The sequence below is a fragment of the Lucilia sericata genome, unplaced genomic scaffold (assembly GCF_015586225.1).
Source record: "Lucilia sericata isolate MDLA Ls3-8-SP2 unplaced genomic scaffold, ASM1558622v1 Contig000397F_arrow, whole genome shotgun sequence".
Lineage (NCBI taxonomy): Eukaryota > Metazoa > Arthropoda > Insecta > Diptera > Calliphoridae > Lucilia > Lucilia sericata.
This window is the reverse complement of record NW_023994415.1, coordinates 129,752-152,674: the sequence shown is the minus strand read 5'-3', so window position 1 is coordinate 152,674 and position 22,923 is coordinate 129,752. Positions and strand designations below refer to the sequence as shown.

Genomic DNA, 22,923 nt, shown 5'->3' with positions numbered 1-22,923 from the left:
ACTTTTTAATTGGGAGCCTTTTAAACATTTAAAAACTAAAAGCTTTTAATTGATTTAGCTAATAAGAAAAATATTAAGCATACAAAAATCACACTTTTGAAATTTTAATGAAATTATTCATAAAAAAATACATACGTATTTTTGATCATTTTTATTTAGTCGTTACATTGAAAATTAACAACTATTATTTAATATTATTTGCATTTTATTTAGCATTAACTGTTATAAAACCTTTTTCTTTTTTTCTTTCGTGTAAAGTATAAAGTGAAAATAACTGGCAAAAGAATAAACTAGTATTTAGGATTAGTATACAAGGTAGGTAACAAATAGGATAACTATAAGAGGTACTTACGTAGGAATTTATATTATATTTTATTATAACCGTCAAAACGAAACGGTGATTAATTTTACTAGGAAATTTGTTTAGAACACAATCCGAATACTTTGTTTTTGTACAATTTAATTTCTGAAAGGTAGTCGCGGTTTTTAGTCGTGGATAAATGAGCACTTTTTATGTCATTACACAGCTGCATCTTGGGAGAAACCCACAATAAGAAATAATTTTATTTTCCTTTGCAAAAAAAAAAAACTAACTATGTAAACATTGCTAAAAGTAAAATATTGTATTTATAGTGATTTATGTATAAAAGGAATTATTATTCATTATTAAAATTCATGGACGTAATTCTTTAAAATTTTGCAATTAATGTTCCTGAGCGGATGTAGTATCTGGAATAACATCGCTCCCAATATATTTAGTTTTAATTTAGACAAAATCTTTGAAATATGTATGTATGTATGTAATCCACCGTCCTCTCCATATGCTTTACATTTATTTCAAATCGTTCATTCTCCTCGTCCTTCTCTTCTTGGGACGACCACATAAGATTTTAGTGGCCCAATCCACCGTTTCATTATTATAAGCGGCCATATGGACACTTCTTAATTAATTCAGTCCTCGTTTCCTGTACCGGTGTTGTATTCGTCAGGTTAATTTCCTCACGCTTCCTATATGAAGTACATTTGCTCTTTCGTTGCCGATGTTCCACGAGTGGCCTGGTAACCATGTACAGCTTACTCTTAGAATATACATTAGGGTGGTTTTTTCTCATATGGTAAACAAATTTTCTGAATTTTTTTTGGTTCACCCCCTAAAATGTTTCTTTCTGTCAGATTTTAGGATTGCCAAAGTTTAAGTACAATTGGACAATGTTAACCCGTGCCACTGGGTCTCAAAGTTTTGCAAATCTAGATTTTTTGGCAGTTTGGCGACTTCGGCGACCCATATCTCTGGAACTGCAAAAGCAATTTGCCCATGGTATATATTCAATTAATGGCAACTAGTACTAAAACCGAAAAAAAGAGCTAATGTCCCTAAAAACATGACTAGGTACCCCTGAGAGCGAAGATGCGTTATTTGTATTATTATCGCTTATTATAGGCAAATACTTTTACTTTGGAATCTCACTTCATTTAAATATGTTTACTATGGTATACCGTTAATTTTAGACCACAACAATGTTTTTATGTCTATTTTTTCCTCATACTGTATCACTGGCGACCTCAAGCAGGTAAAACCAAACTACAGTGGGACCTCGATTTTCCGTGGTCTGGTATACCGTTAATTTTAGACCACAACAATGTTTTTTATGTCAAGTTTTTCCTCATACTGTATCCCTGGCGACCTCAAACAGGTAAAACCAAACTACAGTGGGACCTCGATTTTCCGTACCTGGTATACCGTTAATTTTAGACCACAACAATGTTTTTTATGTATATTTTTTCCTCATACTGCATCACTGGCGACCTCAAACAGGTAAAACCAAACTACAGTGGGACCTCGATTTTCCGTGACCTGGTATACCGTTAATTTTAGACCACAACAATGTTTTTTATGTATATTTTTTCCTCATACTGTATCACTGGCGACCTCAAGCAGGTAAAACCAAACTACAGTGGGACCTCGATTTTCCGTAATGGTCGGGACCGGAAGCATTCTGTATAATCAATTTTCCCAGTTAATTGAGTACCAATTTTGGTAAGTTTTTTGATATTTTTATTTATTTTTAAGGAACATATTTATATAAAAACTAAATAATTGAAGGATTTTATGTTTCAAAAATATAATAATTTTGTCAGAAAACATTGACCAGTAGATAAGGATTTTGCTTGGTTGTTAACAAATAGGAGAATTTTGCTTATATTTACGGATAATAGATGTAATCACGATTAACCGATGCAGAAAAATTTAGGTCAATGCAAAATAAATCGATAATCGATGTTGCCGTATAATCGAATGACGGATAATCAAGGTCCTACTATAGTTTAAAAATGTATTAGACAGACTTAAGATACCTCAGAACGAGGCTGTTTGCATGCAATGGGATGGAAAACTACTACCAGATATCTGGTATTACATGGGACTAAAGAACAACTCCTGGGCGTTCCTGAAACCGATAGTAGCATAGGGAAACTCAATGAAGCGTACAATCTCCAAAGAAGAAGTAGAGAATATCACCAGTTTAAGCTGGGAGAAACCCACAAGAGGTCCTAGAAGTACTTTTTGTTTTCATCGTCCTCAAGTCCCCAGTGGCACGTGTTAACATCTTTCAATCGTACTCCTACTTTGGCAATCTTAAAATCTAACAAAATGAAACATTTTAGGTGGGTGCCCAATAAAGAAATCCGACATCGATTTTTTAAAACCAGCCTAATATACATTCATGCATATGTTAAACTCTGTTGGCGCCATATTCAATCCAATTCATTTACAGATACATACATAACTTGATGTTACTGTTGTGATTAGAATACCAGATCTAGTTTGCTTTCTAATTAAGAGTCATTCCTGTAACAACAGATTCCCGACTGGTCACGATCTTCTATCGGCTATCGATGTATCAATTTCTGGACAATTTCTGTTTCCGGTATGTGATAGAGCACTTTTGATTCTAGTATATAACCGTCTAATATGTGTAGTATATTGGTAAATTCGCCTAAATATATAGGCGTTCGTCTATGTTACGTTGGGAGGAATGTCTCTGACTATTGACAATTATGGATTTACTGCACGAATTTATCGTGATGAAGACGCGTCTTTTCAAGAAATCCATAAGATATGACGTTGGGAGGAGTTGCAACAGTACCGTAAAACATAATTTCTTGTGACATAGTACGTATTAGGGATGCCGAATGGGGATTTTCGGGAATCGAGATTTTTAAATCGAATTACATATATTACTAATTGATATACATACATCAAGTCTAGTCCAGGCATGGCGGGGGTCTGTAATCGATATGGCGAGACATTGTTAATAACGATAATTATATTGCTTATACCTTGGAAAAGCTATACTGGATGTATGTAGATCAGTTCTGTAGTATTCTCCTACCCGACATTAAAAATCATATATTTGTTATAGTTCAGCTTAAGACCGTTGGTCACATGAGTACACTTGCTCAAATGCTAAATTGCTGTAGCCTCGTTTGGATCATCATAAAACGCTGGCGTGTTATAACGTACAGTGACATAATGTGACACACCAAAAAGTGTCATAGCGTCCATGGACGTTATGACAATTCTTAAAAGTGTCATAATGTCCATGAACATTGTGACACTTTAAAAACAGAAATATATTGGAAAATTTGTTTAGAATTTAGGAAAGGGACACTTTTATCCGGTAAAGAATTGCTCATAAATTTGAAGTATGTTGCGTTTTGGATTCCTTTAAAAAAGTGTCCTGGATAGCCGGACTTCGGCCGGACGCTGGAGTATTTCGAATACCGACTTCGCTAAATAAGGCTTTTTTTGAAAAATGGACTCATTTAAATCTATGGACTTTATGTTATTATGCCCATAGACATTGTGACACTTTTGAAATTGTTATAATGTACATGGACACTATGACTCAATTTAGTGTGTCATAACGTCCATGGATATTATGTCACTGGACATTATGACATGTCCATCTGTATGTACAGTTCGCAATTTTCAAGATAATTTGATGCATATCAAAATTGTTACAATTGGTCAATTATTTCATACAACTGAAAGCCTTATTCGAAAGCTTTTGAGCTCATAATTATATTAAATATTTTATATCGACAAAAAGCTGCACAATTAAGTTTTACGCAAGCCTTAATGATTTTGCTGAATTTGATCCTAGCCCTCATACAAAGCTCACTCCAGAAAATGAAGTGAATGTTACACAATTCACTAATTATTAAGCGATTAAATTCAGCACATGGTCCGATGTCCACCATACATTACAGTTTAAATACTGGGTGCATAAAAATAAAATATTTAATTCACGTTTAATAGCAATTTATACAGAAAAACATATTTACGACTGTTTTAAGTGAACTTTTATAATAAGAACAAGTAAGAGTGTTATATTCGGCCATGACGAATCTTATATACCCACCATCAAATCATTCTTATTAATAAACTTTATCGAAGCAATTTCCTCATTTATTAGATCTATGTTGAATTTTATCATCATATGACAACATTAATATGAATATCAGGCTAATTTTTGGAAGAGTGCCTTTAATAAGGACTTAAGTATGGACCGTGCTCTTCCGAATTAAAATATTAATTTTTTTGGTCCAATTTTTATAACCATAAACTGTTTTTTGTAAGAGTGGTTATATGGAGGGTAGAGTCAATTATGGACTTAATTTCATCGGTTTATACAATAATTATTTGTAACGAATTTCATCTCTGTACTCGTATATTTAATTCAGTCATGAGGCTGACCGACCGATCCTCACGAAATTCAGTTGAAACATTTTAGTTCCTATAAAACTACCGTAATTTGGAGCCATAGATAAGCGTTAAAGTAATTTTCTGGAGTAAATCTTATATAAGGATCAATTACTTATATAAGATCTTCCTTCATAAACATAAACTATGTAATTTTCAGTAACATATTCTCCTCTTTTCAGTAACATATTATCCTCTTCAGATATAATTGACCCTATATCTGAAGAGGACATTTTTGCTCATACAAAACTTGTTTATGAGAAATTTCATCGCTGTAGTCATATTTGAGCGTTATATCAAGTAATGAGCTTTACAGTCATTTTCTGAAGGCGACCTTATATGGAGGGTAGGGTCAATTATAGACCGATCGCCATAAAATTTGATAAAGAGTTTTTGGCTAGCACAAGATTTGTTTATGTAGAATATCACTGCGTTAAAGTAATTTTATAAGGGGAACTTATAGGGGGGTAGGGTCAATTATAGACTGATCCTCATAAAATTTAGTAGAGAGGTTTTGGCTCATACGAAACTTGTTTATGACGAATTTCATCGCTGTACTCGCAGTTTTAAGCTAGTAATGAGCGTTAAAGTAATTTTCTGAAGGGGACCTTATATGGGGGATAGGGTCAATTATGGGCCTATCCTTATAAAATTTTACAAAGAGATTTAGGTTCCCATAAAACATGTTTGTGCCGAATTTCACCGCTATAGATGCTTCTTTTAGCCAATTATTAGCAATAAAGTAATTTTTTGAAGGGGTCCTTATATGCGGGGTAGGGTCAATTATGGACCCATCCTCATAAAATTAAAAAAAAGGATTTTAGTTAATATAAACCTTTTTTATGTCGAATTTTATTGCTATATATGCTTCTTGACCCTATCCCCCCTTATATGGGGGATAGGGTCAATTATGGGCCTATCCTTATACAACTTTACAAAGAGATTTAGTTTCTCAAAAACATGTTTGTGCCGAATTTCACCGCTGTAGATGCTTCTTTTAGCCAGTTATTAGCGATAAAGTCATTTTCTGAAGGGGCCTTTTATGGGGGCTAGGCGAAATCGTACATCGATTTTGCCCATTTTCAATACCAAACAAACTGCATCAACTAAAAGTAATCATGCAAAATTTCTCGCTATCTATTCCATTTGGACTCTATCGTGTTTTCAACAGACAGACGGACGGACATGGCTAGATCGTCATAGAATTTAATAAAGACCCAGAATATATATACTTTTATGGGTCTTAGACGTATATTTCAATGTGTTACAAACGGAATGACAAAAACAATATACCCCTCATCTTTTTTGATGGTGGGTATAAAAACTATAAACAAAATAAATTTTACAAATTCTGTATGAACATTTGTTTTAAAATAAAAATTTTTGATAAATTATATATTGTAAATACGTTATTAAGAATTTTACTTGATTATTTAAAAATATTTTTATTCTGGCAATGCTGTATTATTGCTGTAGCATCGACAACAAAAAATACGCATTTATCGACACCTGCCTTGCCGTAACTAATTTATCTACAAACACTGCCTTATCATGAAGACTCAAAGTAATTTTGAAGATAATAGTGTTATTTTAAACATTGCCTCTATTGCCCACTAGATGGCGTCGAACGGAAATGGAAAAACTAGTTTTTACTATAAAATTAATTAAAAACACTATTTTTGTAAGTTTTTTTGTTATTTTTTTTATGAAAATACACTAAATCACATAAAATATTTTTAATTTTAATTAAAATTAACGATTACAATATAAAAAATATAATATCATTAACAATTTTCAGTTTAAATTATGTTTAATTTAAAACAATATACATATAGATAATAAAATAATAATTAATAACATTATAACAAATAATTAATTAATTAAACAATAACAACAAAATGTTTAGTTTATAATAAAATGTCACTGATGAAGCAGTTACAGCCAGTCAGCTTTTTAAGAGGCTGGCATATGCGAAAACAAATAAATGATTATGATTATTTTTTTTTATATTCTTTAATTTATTTTAAAGGTGCCTCCACCACGGCAGCCGGTTTTCGACTTTGCACCACATAATAAATTAAACAAATAGCAGCCACACCAATGCCACCGAACAAAGCAGCCCACTGCACAACATTCAACGTTTTCAAAGTGTTGATGAGACGTTTCTTGAAAAATGTCACCATTTCTCCATTCAATTCGATACCCTGCTCGTTGCGGGAAGAGAAATGACAACAAAAAAAGAAAACAAGACAATAAATTTAATAATTTTATAGAAAATTTGTTAAATATGTATATTTCAGCTGTAATATTGTTTCGCCAACTAAAGAAAATAAAACAACCCACTCACTACTCACCTCTTCCACCCAAATGGCGGGCATTAGAACTGTTGTTAGATTTTCCGTAATCGTTATACGATTAATACTCTTCAGAAACATATTAAACTGAACACGTTTGCCACCCTGAAGTGGCACGCCAGTAAGCTGCAACAAAATAAACAGAAAAAAAAGAAATTGTTATTTAATTAATGTCATTAATTAATTCCAAATTTCAAAATTAATTGATATTAATGCGAACAAGTGTTTGTGGAGGATTTGTCATAAGTATGTGTGGTCTGTTCTACCTACATGTTGTACATCTACAAATGTCTGGTGTTTTTGGGCATCCGGATTTAGTCCTCTTATAGTTTTCGTATATTCATTAGAGGCTCCTAACATGTGGGGCAAAGTCAAAATTACCGGGGCATCTGGAAAAAAGAATTATAATTATTTGTTTAGTTCATTAAACTGTTTTTAAATGAAATTTAATTGCTTGAATATTAATTGTAATTTTTCGAAAATATTTATTTGCAAAAAATATGTAAATATTTAAAAACGAATTGCTTTGAACTCTAAAATATTTATTGCGGTTCATTTAAATTTATTACTCAATCTGCAGGAAATTGAATGTTCTGAATAATGGTTGTAAAACTAACTAACTAACTAACTAACTAACTAACTAACTAACTAACTAACTAACTAACTAACTAACTAACTAACTAACTAACTACTAACTAACTAACTAACTAACTAACTAACTAACTAACTACTAACTAACTAACTAACTAACTAACTAACCTAACTAACTAACTAACTAACTAACTAACTAACTAACTAACTAACTAACTAACTAACTAATACTACTAACTAACTAACTAACTAACTAACTAACTAACTAACTAACTAACTAACTAACTAACTAACTAACTACTAACTAACTAACTAACTAACTAACTAACTACTAACTAACTACTAACTAACTAACTAACTAACTATTCTAACTAACTAACTAACTAACTAACTAACTAACTAACTAACTAACTACTAACTAACTAACTAACTAACTAACTAACTAACTAACTAACTAACTAACTAACTACTAACTACTAACTAACTAACTAACTAACTAACTAACTAACTAACTAACTACTACTAACTAACTAACTAACTAACTAACTAACTAACTAACTAACTAACTAACTACTAACTAACTAACTAACTAACTAACTAACTACTAACTAACTAACTAACTAACTACTAACTAACTAACTACTACTAACTACTAACTAACTAACTAACTAACTAACTAACTAACTAACTAACTAACTAACTACTACTAACTAACTACTAACTAACTACTAACTAACTAACTAACTACTACACTAACTAACTAACTAACTACTACTAACTAACTAACTAACTAACTACTAACTACTAACTAACTACTAACTAACTAACTACTAACTAACTAACTACTAACTAACTAACTAACTAACTAACTAACTAACTACTAACTAACTAACTAACTACTAACTAACTAACAACTAACTAACTAACTAACTAACTACTACTAACTAACTAACTAACTAACTAACTAACTAACTAACTAACTAACTAACTAACTAACTAACTAACTAACTAACTAACTAACCTAACTACTACTAACTAACTACTAACTAACTAACTAACTACTACTAACTACTAACTAACTAACTAACTAACTAACTAAGCTAACTAACTAACTAACTAACTAACTAACTAACTAACTAACTAACTAACTAACTAACTACTAACTAACTAACTAACTAACTAACGACTAACTAACTAACTAACTAACTAACTAACTAACTAACTACTAACTAACTAACTAACTAACTAACTAACTAACTAACTAACTAACTACTAACTAACTAACTAACTAACTAACTAACTAACTAACTAACTAACTAACTAACTAACTAACTAACTAACTAACTAACTAACTAACTAACTAACTAACTAAACTAACTAACTAACTAACTAACTAACTAACTAACTAACTAACTAACTAACTAACTAACTAACTACTAACTAACTAACGACTAACTAACTAACTAACTAACTAACTAACTAACTAACTAACTAACTAACGAACTAACTAACTAACTAACTAACTAACTAACTAACTAACTAACTAACTAACTAACTAACAACTAACTAACTAACTACTAACTAACTAACTAACTAACTACTAACTAACTAACTAACTAACTAACTAACTAACTACTAACTAACTAACTAACTAACTACTACTAACTAACTAACTACTAACTAACTACTAACTAACTAACTAACTAACTAACTAACTAACTAACTAACTAACTAACTAACTAACTACCTAACTAACTAACTAACTAACTAACTAACTAACTAACTAACTAATACTAACTAACTACACTAACTACTAACTAACTAACTAACTAACTAACTAACTAACTAACTAACTAACTAACTAACTAACTACTAACTAACTAACTAACTAACTAACACTAACTAACTAACTAACTAACTAACTAACTAACTAACTAACTAACTAACTAACTAACTAACTAACTAACTAACTAACTAACTAACTAACTAACTAACTAACTAACTAACTAACTAACTAAACTAACTAACTAACTAACTAACTAACTAACTAACTACACTAACTAACTAACTAACTAACTACTAACTAACTACTAACTAACTACTAACTAACTAACTACTAACTAACTAACTAACTAACTAACTAACCTAACTAACTAACTACTAACTAACTAACTAACTACTAACTAACTAACTAACTAACTAACTAACAACTACTAACTACCTAACTAACTACTAACTAACTACTAACTAACTACTAACCTAACTAACTAACTAACTAACTACTAACTAACTAACCTACTAACTACTAACTAACTAACTAACTAACTAACTACTAACTAACTAACTAACTAACTACTAACTAACTAACTAACTAACTAACTAACTAACTAACTAACTAACTAACTACTACTAACTACTAACTAACTAACTAACTAACTAACTAACTAACTAACTACTAACTAACTAACTACTACTAACTAACTAACTACTAACTAATACTAACTAACTAACTAATACTAACTACTAACTAAACTAACTAACTAACTAACTAACTAACTAACTAACTAACTAACTAACTACTAACTAACTAACTAACTAACTAACTAACTAACTAACTAACTAACTAACTACTACTAACTAACTAACTACGAACTAACTACTAACTAACTACTAACTAACTAACGACTAACTAACTAACTAACTAACTAACTAACTAACTAACTAACTACTACTAACTAACTACCTACTAACTAACTTAACTAACTAACTAACTAACTAACTAACTAACTAACTAACTAACTACCTAACTAACTAACTACTAACTAACTACACTAACTAACTAACTACTAACTAACTACTAACTAACTAACTAACTAACTAACTAACTAAACTAACTAACTACTAACTAACTAACTAACTAACTACTAACTAACTACTAACTACTAACTACCTAACCTACTAACCTAACTAACTAACTAACTAACTAACTAACTAACTAACTAACTACTAACTAACTAACTAACTAACTAACTAACTAACTAACTACTAACTACTAACTAACTAACTAACTACTAACTAACTAACTACTAACTAACTAACTAACTAACTAACTAACTAACTAACTAACTAACTAACTAACTAACTAACTAACTACTAACTAACTAACTAACTACTAACTAACTAACTACTAACTAACTACTAACTAACTAACTACTAACTAACTAACTAACTAACTACTAACTAACTAACTAACTAACTAACTAACTAACTAACTAACTAACTAACTAATTAACTAACTAACTAACTAACAACTAACTAACTACTAACTAACTAACTAACTAACTAACTACTAACTAACTAACTAACTACCTAACTAACTAACTAACTAACTAACTAACTAACTACTAACTAACAACTAACTAACTAACTAACTAACTAACTAACTAACTAACTAACTAACTAACTAACTAACTAACTAACTAACCTAACTAACTAACTAACTCAACTAACTAACTACTAACTAACTAACTAACTAACTAACTAACTAACATAACTAACTAACTAACTAACTAACTAACTAACCTAACTTAACTAACTAACTAACTACTAACTAACTAACAACTAACTAACTACTAACTACTAACTAACTAACTATTACTAACTAACTAACTAATCTAACTAACTAACTAACTACTAACTAACTAACTAACTAACTAACTAACTAACTAACTACTAACTAACTAACTACTAACTAACTAACTAACTACTACTAACTACTAACTAACTAACTAACTACTAACTAACTAACTACTAACTACTAACTACTAACTAACTACTAACTAACTAACTAACTACAACTAACTAACTCCTAACTAACTAACTAACTAACTAACTACTAACTAACCTACTAACTAACTAACTAACTAACTAACTACTACTAACTAACTAACTACTACTAACTAACTAACTAACTACTACACTAACTAATAACTAACTAACTAATTACTACTACTAACTAACTAACTAACTACTAACTAACTACTAACTACTAAACTAACTACTAACTAACTAACTAACTAACTAACTAACTAACTAACTAACTACTAACTAACTACTAACTAACTAACTAATAACTAACTAACGAACTAACTAACTAACTACTAACTAACTAACTACTAACTAACTAACCTAACTAACTAACTAACTAACGAACTAACTACAACTATTAACTACTACCTACTAACTAACTAACTAACTAACTAACTTACTTACTTACTACTAACTGACCAAATTTGTTGTATACCATTAGTTAGTATACCATTATGTGGTCTTACTGATAAAAGCTATTTTGGTCTATGTTATGATCTAATTCCATGAGATTTATTAGATAGATTGTGGTTAACTTGTGAAACATGTTTATAACGTACTTTTAGAGGACAGAGGACTTTGTAAACATAATTATTTAAATTTTGACCTCAGGGCTTCCGTCCTTGAATCGCTTATATGATTTTAAATTACAATGGTCTATCTTTGTATGATCTGATAAGGACTTAACTATACCCGCACTGGAGTAAAACAATATGGCAAAAAAACTGGTAAGTCCTTTTTTGTAATTTCAAAAACCCCAAAAAAAAAAACCATTCATAACTAAATTATGATTAACACTTTAGCGCAAACAATAAAGCAATTTAAATCTTTAAATCTGTCTTTAATGCAAAATGTTTTGGTTATTTATCATCAATTTGATTGCTAAATATTACTAATTAATAGTAATATACTATAATTAATTTCTAATATATTTCAATTTATCATTAATCACTTAATTTAAATAAATTTTAAATTAAGAATAAAACTAAAAAAATGTTAAGTTTTTATAGATATAATTCTAGAGTAATTAGAAAACAAGATAAAAGGTGTTTTCGAAAATAAGTGAAAGCAAATTAAAAAATATGTATATTTTGAAATCGTTAAATAATATTAAAATTAATATTTTCAAAATGTATTTTAAATTTGTATACTTAAGTTATTAATTTATTGTTTAAAAGTTTAATTCGAAGTACTTGTTGTTTTGAAATTTTCCATTTAAATATTAAAATATTTGCAATAAAAATGTACATATTTGTTAATTTAATTAAATGAGCTAATTTAAATAATGATTTACATTTTGTGCACAATTGGAGTAAATTTATAATGTCAAATATAACATTAATATAAAAAGTACATGTATTTTCAAATATTTGTGGGTGTTTCATAAGTCAATTAATTTTTTTAAAAAATTTATGGTTTTTAGTATAAATATTCAAATTTTAAATAATAATATCGGAAATAAATTCGAACAGGCTTAATAATGTATAACTGCAATACTGAAAATGTACAATGTATATTGGTGTTCTATAAATCGGTATTAAAATAATTGAAGAAATGTCGAAGTCGACATGTTTGTCCTTACAAAGTCCATCGACTAAGTATCTTGTAAAAAAAAGGTCGAAGAATTGACTTTGCAAATAAAATGTTGAAAAGTCGAAAAAAAATCGAAAATGATCGAAAAGTCGGAGAGTTAAAAAGTCGACATTTCATAAAACACAAAAGTCGAAACGTAGACTTCTCATACAGTGTAAAAAGTCGACTTTTCATAATTTATAAAAAGTCGCAAATTATTAGAAGTACCTGCGATTTAAACTCGGATGGCTTCGAAAAAAAAACTCTTTTATTGGTAATATTTTAGATAGTAAGGCATGATTCTATATTGCTATCTATATATATAAAAGAGTAGCGTTACTGACTGACTGATTCATCATCGCACAGCCCAAACGGCTGAATCTAGAATCATGAAATTTGGACAGTAGATGTAGTAGTAGATTTAGAAATTTGTACATTTACGGGTAAAAATGGGTAAAACAGGTTTTCTTAATTATCTTACACAATATTAGTGATACAAAAAAAAAAATGCACCTGAATCTACTCTTAAAATGAGCAGATGGGTGTCTGGTACTTTTTTGAAATTCGTACTTTTAATGGGTAAAATTGTGTAACAAAGGTGATTTTGGTACCTTTTTTGGCCCTTTATAACTTTTGAACTAATTAACAAATCAAATTCAATCAATTTTTTATAAATATTTTGGATACATCTCCCAAAATTATGAGACACCTGTTTCGTACTTTTTTAAAATTCAGTCCTTTTTGGGTGTAAAAGGGAGAAAACTGTATTTATGGTACTTTTATGCAAACTCATTGATCCAATTTTTATAAAATATGAAAAAGTAGTTTATTTACTCACACAAAATAAGCTGTTGGTATATTATTTTGGAATTCGAGTACTGAGGCCTATATAGGACCAAATTCGAGTAAATTGTTTGGTACTTTTTGAAAGCACTATCTTTCTGGAACAAATTAATGCAGATTAGAATCGCTTGAGTTTTATCTGTGATATATAGATTTAAATACGGAACATTTTGTAAAATTAATTCTCGAAAAAGTATATTTCTAAGCGAAAAGGGGAAACATTGTACTCTTTTTATTAGTACTTTCCATTTAGGTAAAATTTATTCCACTTTTGGTACTTTTTCTTCTTTCAAATGATACTCTTCAATATGAACTCAAAACACATGACTATTAAACATACACGGTCCTCATTGAAAAAGATTCTTTAAGAGACTACTTTTTAGTACTTTTTATCTCATAAAATGTACTTTTTTAATTTTCTAAAATATCCAACCTAGGAACATTTAACATACATAGTCTTGACTGAATAATATTCTGTAAGTGGGAACTATTTGGTACTTTTCTATTCTTCAAATGGTACCTTTAAGATTCTTTATAATGGTTAACCGGAACACACGGTAGTTATTAAATGAGAATTTATTGAGAGAGATTTTTGTACTTTTTCGTTTTTCCGATGGTACTTTTTAATATTTTTACGATATTGAACATAGATATTGAAAACAAAATTTTAAATGTAGGTGAATGAGAATCTACTGAAAGGGACTTTTTGTACTTTTTCATTCATCAAATTATATTTATATATTTCTGAATTGTATATAATATTGAACACAGAAACATAAAATATTTTATTAAATGATAATCTTTTAGAGGTATTTTATAGTACTTTTTTTCAAAAATTATTATTCTTAGTGAATGCGAATTTAATAACGTGATATTGAACGTATAAAACTGAAAAAATGTTTCATCAATTTTAATTTTCTATAAAAGTAAACAAAATTTTGTATGTATTTAATTTAAGTTAGGGTAGCGAAGCACCCAGGGCATGCTAGTAATATTATAAAGCAGATAATATAAAATATATTCCTTTTTTAATACCGGACAATATTAACCCATAAAATGTGAATAACAAAGTATTATTTATTTATAGACCTTATTTAATAAAAATTACAGGAATTGATAGTACATACAGTAGGTTCTTTGCTAAAAACAATTTAAATAAAAAAACCCACTTTTTGAGGATTCTAACTCTAATAGATTTCCATATATACACTAATAGTTAGATGTACGATTTTTTGTATTGAAATTCCACCCATTTTTCAGCAAATGTTCACATGTATGTCAGAGTTGTTCATATAAAATTTGAGTATTCTAGATCTAATAGCTTCGCAGATATACGAATTTTTCTACTTAATTCATATGGGAGGTGCCACGCCCAATATTTGTGTTAAATATGCCATTTTTATGTGTTAAATATTCATTTGATACTAAAAATTAATGACTGAATGGATTTATTAATCCAACTGGTGTTTCCAATAAAACCATGTTTACTTGTGACGCATCTCTGAGACAGTCCAGATCATGGAAAAGAGCTCTACCAAGATAGAGTAGTCTGTGCTCTTGTAAGGCTGGGCAGTCACATAGAAGGTGTTGTACCGATTCCACTTCTTCTTCGTCCAAACAGCTTCTACAGTAGCCCATACGTTCTGACATATGTCCAATCATACAGTGCCCAGTGACCAGTTAGAAGCCTAATCAAGTTTTTACTAATAGACAAGAGAGTCCTAGTCCTATCCGTTGTCAGAGTGAGCCACTGCTCTGGCTTGATATTCTACAAGTGGTGATATTTGACCACCTGAGCTCAGTCATCTATCTATTTTGATAGGGTCACCAGGGGAGTGCGAATATCCCTTTGCGCAAGGGTTAAGTCTAGGGACGACCCTTTGGTTGCACATTCATAAGATATATATTCCATTTCCTCGGATGCCCTCATGTCCTGGAACCCATATCAACTCTACGTGATGTTGTGTCAGTTGTGCCAATGATTGAATACAATTGAGAAGACATTTCGACTTAATAATATTGTAGGTAAGACCCTTGATTGATGCAAGGTTATCCAATTATAAATGTATGGTCGTATTTTCGAGATTTGGTTCCCAGATTCTTCTTAGGGCTGTATCGATGGCATATATCTCTGCCTGAAGAACCGTGCAGATTTCAGGTAGTCGAAGAGACAGTAGAAGATTCAGTTTTTCGGAGAAAATTCCCGATCCCGTGCCCCTTTCTGTCTTTGAGCCATCAGTATAGAATGAGATCACGTCGTCTCTTAGGACAGTATTCGCGGCCCAATCATCCTTTGAAGGTATTCTGGTCTTGAATAACCTATTAAAATTGCAGTCTGATAGTATGCAGTCTGTTTCCTGCCTCATGATTGGACGGCCTATCTTTTGTAGGATGGTGCCATGACCAATGCGATCAAGCAGATTTAGCAGAAATGCATTTGATATATACATATGTATATCTAAGGGGATTTATATTTAGCCTGTCAAACAGTCCGTGATTGATTGATTTAGAATAGAGCGGCAAGTCTTGGTATCCACCGTCTCCACCAAACATTGTATCTTACTCAAGCTGAAATTATTTGCTAAACCGTCTTTTTCAGAAATTGAATACTTTCGAAATATTCGTAAATCGGTTTTCTAAAGATCGGTAGATTGTATTGTTTATATGTAGACTATATACTTTGTATTTAGCCGTCTACCAAAATTTCAAATCTGAAATCTTGTAAGCAAATCTTGGAACTGTGGTTCCAAATCAAAATCTAGTTGGACAAAATTATTTGAGGGTCTTTTTACACCCTTCACCTTCGTGAGAAGGGTATATATATATAAGTTTGTCATTCCGTAAGTTTCTTTAAATCAATTTTATGAAGACCCCAGAACCCGGAGTAAATGAGAATCTATAAAAGGGTATTTTATGGTAATTTTTCGTTCTTCAAAAGGTACTTATTGAATTTTCTATAATATTGAACTTAGAATCATGAAATTAAGCATGTAGAGTCCGGTGTAAATGGGAATTAATAAAAGGTGCTTTTTGGTACTTTTTCGTCATCCCGAATTGTACTCTTTTTGGAAGTTAAATTTTGTTTTTTAATTATGTTATATTGAATATGAATAATTATTTAATTTAATTAGTCTCAGTTTAAACTCACAAAAATACACGTAAAATCTTTTGATTTAAGTTTTCGTTCATACACCTCTACAAAATATTAATTTTTTTTATAATAATTATAAATTACCAGCGCATATATCAGCATGTAATTTTCAATGCACTGTTTCCGCATTAATTTTTCAAATATTCTTGAAAGCAAGAAATAAATATAAATTAGCAACACTTAATGATAAGATCAGATAACTTAAACAAATTGATATAAAACAATAATTATGATTAAAATATAAAACGTAAGTATATATTTTTCGGCTAATGATAATTATGAATGTACTTAATATGTATAATATTAAACAATAATTCATCATTATAAATAATATACAAAAATAGTTAATTAAACAATGGACTAGTTAGGTAATGTTTTAAAAGAGTTGAGCAAATTTGAAATTGAACTGAATTCTTAATTGAAATTTCTGAAATACAATTGAAACAACGAAAAGTTTTGAATCGAAAGGAGCAATCGTCACTTTAATAGTTTTTGACATAAATGAAGATATCGGCAATATACCCATAGAAATTCCAATTCAAAAATATCCATTAAATAAAAAGTAGAGATAGCTAACTTTGCTTCTATACACAAATGTTAATTATACCCCATAAAGAATCAATTCCCTTTACTTTTAAACAACTGCAAAGAAATCATACATATTTTTTATTTAAATAAAACAACAATAAATTTGTATACAAACAATAACTAAATGATAGAAAATACTCAAATATTTAATGCTTAAGTGTTAAAATGTTAATTAAGTTGTTGAAGAGAAAAAAACGAATTGAAAAAGAAACATGCGATATGGACAATGACTACATAATAAGACAAGTGGTTATTAAAAAAAAAAAAAATATCAATCACATGCGAGTACAATTTGTTTTAATCAAAGATACTTCTTTAAAATAGTTATAAAACTAATTTCAAATACAAAACACAGAATAAATATAATTGTTGATTTATTAGCAACACGTTCCAAAACTTAAAGAATACCAACCACAAGATTTTATACAAATTTGGAAATAAATACAAATTTGGAAATATATACAAATTATTTTTATTATTAAATTAGAAGAGTGTTAGCCAACAGAGTTGGTTATTTAATTTGTAACACTTGTAACGAAGGTCAAATCAAAACTATATTCAGACTAAATAATTTAGTAATATTTTGATTTCTTAAACACATTCATTGAATACATAAATATTTTACAACTATGCATAGTCTAGTCTATAGTCTAGTCTATGGTTTACGTGGTAGTTCACTACACGCGAACTGTCAAGTAGAATCAAAGAGACTCCGTTTTGACCTAGTCTATAGTCTAGTCTATAGTCTAGTCTATAGTCTAGTATAGTCTAGTCTATAGTCTAGTCTATAGTCTAGTCTATAGTCTAGTCTATAGTCTAGTCTATAGTCTAGTCTATAGTCTAGTCTATAGTCTAGTCTATAGTCTAGTCTATAGTCTAGTCTATAGTCTAGTCTATAGTCTAGTCTATAGTCTAGTCTATAGTCTAGTCTATAGTCTAGTCTATAGTCTAGTCTATAGTCTAGTCTATAGTCTAGTCTATAGTCTAGTCTATAGTCTAGTCTATAGTCTAGTCTATAGTCTAGTCTATAGTCTAGTCTATAGTCTCGTCTATAGTCTAGTCTATAGTCTAGTCTATAGTCTAGTCTATAGTCTAGTCTATAGTCTAGTCTATAGTCTAGTCTATAGTCTAGTCTATAGTCTAGTCTATAGTCTAGTCTATAGTCTAGTCTATAGTCTAGTCTATAGTCTAGTCTATAGTCTAGTCTATAGTCTAGTCTATAGTCTAGTCTATAGTCTAGTCTATAGTCTAGTCTATAGTCTAGTCCATAGTCTAGTCTATAGTCTAGTCTATAGTCTAGTCTATAGTCTAGTCTATAGTCTAGTCTATAGTCTAGTCTATAGTCTAGTCTATAGTCTAGTCTATAGTCTAGTCTATAGTCTAGTCTATAGTCTAGTCTATAGTCTAGTCTATAGTCTAATAGTCTATAGTCTAGTCTATAGTCTATAGTCTAGTCTATAGTCTAGTCTATAGTCTAGTCTATAGTCTAGTCTATAGTCTAGTCTATAGTCTAGTCTATAGTCTAGTCTATAGTCTAGTCTATAGTCTAGTCTATAGTCTAGTCTATAGTCTAGTCTATAGTCTAGTCTATAGTCTAGTCTATAGTCGTCTATAGTCTAGTCTATAGTCTAGTCTATAGTCTAGTCTATAGTCTAGTCTATAGTCTAGTCTATAGTCTAGTCTATAGTCTAGTCTATAGTCTAGTCTATAGTCTAGTCTATAGTCTAGGTCTATAGTCCTATCTATTCTAGTCGTATAGTCCGAGTCATATGTCTAGTCCTATAGTCTTAGTCTATAGTCTAGTCTATGTCCTAGTCTATAGTCTAGTCTATAGTCTAGTCTATAGTCTAGTCTATAGTCTAGTCTATAGTCTAGCTCTATAGTCTAGTCCTATAGTCTAGTCTATAGTCCTAGTCTATAGTCTAGTCCTATAGTCTAGTCTATAAGTCGAGTCTATAGTCTAGTCTATAGTCTAGTCTATAGTCTAGTCTATATCTAGTCTAGAGTCTAGTCTATAGTCTAGTCCTAGAGTCCTGAGTCACTATAGTCTAGTCCCGATAGTCCTAGTCTATAGTCTAGTCTATAGTCTAGTCTATAGTCTATTAGTCTAGTCCTATAGTCTAGTCTATAGTCTAGTCTATAGTCTAAGTCCTAATAGTCCTAGAGTCTATAGTCTAGTTAGTCCTAGTCTAAGTCTAGTCTAGAGGCCTATACTATAGTCCTAGTCTATAGTCTAGTCTATAGTCTAGTCTATAGTCTAGTCTATAGTCTAGTCTATAGTCTAGTCTATCTATAGTCTAGTCTATAGTCTAGTCTATAGTCTAGTCTATAGTCTAGTCTATAGTCTAGTCTATAGTCTAGTCTATAGTCTAGTCTATAGTCTAGTCTATAGTCTAGTCTATAGTCTAGTCTATAGTCTAGTCTATAGTCTAGTCTATAGTCCAGTCTATAGTCTAGTCTATAGTCTAGTCTATAGTCTACTCTATAGTCTAGTCTATAGTCTAGTCTATAGTCTAGTCTATAGTCTAGTCTATAGTCTAGTCTATAGTCTAGTCTATAGTCTAGTCTATAGTCTAGTCTATAGTCTAGTCTACAGTCTAGTCTATAGTCTAGTCTATAGTCTAATCTATAATCTAGTCTATAGTCTATTCTATACGCTAGTTTATTGGCTAATCTATAGACCCTCTTTCTGAAAAGCAGTGTATTGTAAAAAAATTGACAACACTGATTTCTTCTAAGAATTAATAGTTCATAACTGACTCAAGTCCCCATAAAATGTACTCATCTGAAAATCAGTTTATGCTCCTATTAATAATACGATTTAGCAGGATTTGAAGAAAACCTAAAACTCGAAAATGATAAGAGATAAATTGTACACCTATGATATGGACATTGAATATTGAAACTTGAATACTCCTTTACTACGCCTATATTCCGGCTATAAATGCTAGATTTATTACCAAACAATTTCGATTCTGTTCCCACTGTGTCTCATTGAAGTGTATTGGGAATTCGTTGCGAACTTTTTCATTTTTCCAGAATAACTTTTACTTTTTTTCTTCAAAATACAAATCAAATAAAGACAAAATGATCTTCGGTTGACCATAAATTGAAAAATATTAAAATTCTTTTAAAAGTCAAGTGAATGATTTGACAAAAAACGCATGAAAGAAAGAAAAAAAATCGCAAAAGAATATTTATTATAAATATTTATAAGATACAAACAAAACAAAACAAACTATAAAATTAAATTTAAGTGTGAATCGTAAAAAAACCTTAACACTTTACATATTCAAGGTCTTGAACAATTGAGAAGCAGCATCTTTACAATGTTTTTTTTCGTGTTTTGGGGGATAATTTAAAAAATTTAAATATGTAATTAACGTTACATATTTATTGCGCTATCATTAATGTGATCTTAAGCCCACGATGCCAAAAAATATGATCATTTAATTAAAACCACAATCGTTAAAAGAATAGTTTAATTTAATGTCCGCCTTAAGCCGGTTTAATTTTTCTCGATAAAAGACAGCGATTTGAAAAACAAGTCTTTTAAGAAAATTTATATTTTTATATTTTAAGAACTTTTTTTCATTATAAATATTCATAGATTATGTATAAATTTCTTAACAAGTGTGTTAAGTTCTTTTTTTATTATAAATTATCAACGGTTTTTATGTTCAATTCTAATCGTGAAGTTAATTTCATTAGTAGAACTTAATTTATTGTCAAAACTTTAAAAATTTTATATGATCTTGTTAAATGGCAAATTACCATAATCGATAGATAATGAGATGGCAACAATTGTAGAAAGCATATCAGAAATTATATTAATTTTGTTTTGGACTACACTGAAAAAAAACTTTTGATTTTTGTTAAATCATTATTATCTAATGCAATTTCCGCGTTAAATGATTGAACGGTTACAAGAAATTCCGGTTTTAATTCCGGTACGTTAGTGTACATAATAATTATTTGAATCTTTTGTAAAATTAATAATTTAAAATCTTCTACAGCTTCTGTTTGACCATAAATAACCAAATTAAGAAACAAGCTTTTGAGGAAGAAGGAGCGAAAAGTTCTAATAACTGCTTTAAATCATAGTTTTGTTATAATCTAGTCTAGTGTCTATCTTTATTCTAGTCATAGTCTAGTCATTCTAGTCATAGTCTAGTCATAGTCTAGTCATAGTCTAGCATAGTCTGTCATAGTCTAGTCATAGTCTAGTCACTGTCTAGTATATCTTCTAGTCATAGTCTAGCATAGTCTAGTCATAGTCTAGTCATAGTCTAGTCATAGTCTAGTCATAGTCTAGTCATAGTCTAGTCATAGTCTAGTCATAGTCTAGTCATAGTCTAGTCATAGTCTAGTCATAGTCTAGTCATAGTCTAGTCATAGTCTAGTCATAGTCTAGTCATAGTCTAGTCATAGTCTAGTCATAGTCTAGTCATAGTCTAGTCATAGTCTAGTCATAGTCTAGTCATAGTCTAGTCATAGTCTAGTCATAGTCTAGTCATAGTCTAGTCATAGTCTAGTCATAGTCTAGTCATAGTCTAGTCATAGTCTAGTCATAGTCTAGTCATAGTCTAGTCATAGTCTAGTCATAGTCTAGTCATAGTCTAGTCATAGTCTAGTCATAGTCTAGTCATAGTCTAGTCATAGTCTAGTCATAGTCTAGTCATAGTCTAGTCATAGTCTAGTCATAGTCTAGTCATAGTCTAGTCATAGTCTAGTCATAGTCTAGTCATAGTCTAGTCATAGTCTAGTCATAGTCTAGTCATAGTCTAGTCATAGTCTAGTCATAGTCTAGTCATAGTCTAGTCATAGTCTAGTCATAGTCTAGTCATAGTCTAGTCATAGTCTAGTCATAGTCTAGTCATAGTCTAGTCATAGTCTAGTCATAGTCAGTCATAGTCTAGTCATAGTCTAGTCATAGTCTAGTCATAGTCTAGTCATAGTCTAGTCATAGTCTAGTCATAGTCTAGTCATAGTCTAGTCATAGTCTAGTCATAGTCTAGTCATAGTCTAGTCATAATCTAGTCATAGTCTAGTCATAGTCTAGTCATAGTCTAGTCATAGTCTAGTCATAGTCTAGTCATAGTCTATAGTCATAGTCTAGTCATAGTCTAGTCATAGTCTAGTCATAGTCTAGTCATAGTCTAGTCATAGTCTAGTCATAGTCTAGTCATATT

The 22,923-nt window shown here is 30.0% G+C and overlaps 1 protein-coding gene across 3 annotated transcripts in view; it reads right to left on the bottom strand.

Annotated features, from left to right (window-relative positions):
- Nucleotides 1-6,772: 6,772 nt before the first annotated feature.
- The window catches only part of LOC119604462 (sensory neuron membrane protein 2), a 74,448-nt gene continuing 58,297 nt past the window's right edge, over nucleotides 6,773-22,923 (bottom strand). For all 3 annotated transcript variants that reach the window (XM_037957095.1, XM_037957096.1, XM_037957097.1), the window contains 3 exons: nucleotides 7,390-7,508; nucleotides 7,120-7,245; nucleotides 6,773-6,969 (listed from right to left, as the gene is read on the bottom strand). In XM_037957095.1, the coding sequence (XP_037813023.1) occupies nucleotides 6,784-6,969; nucleotides 7,120-7,245; nucleotides 7,390-7,508 (431 nt within the window). In that variant the 3' untranslated portion in view covers nucleotides 6,773-6,783. The remainder of the gene's footprint in view (nucleotides 6,970-7,119; nucleotides 7,246-7,389; nucleotides 7,509-22,923) is intronic.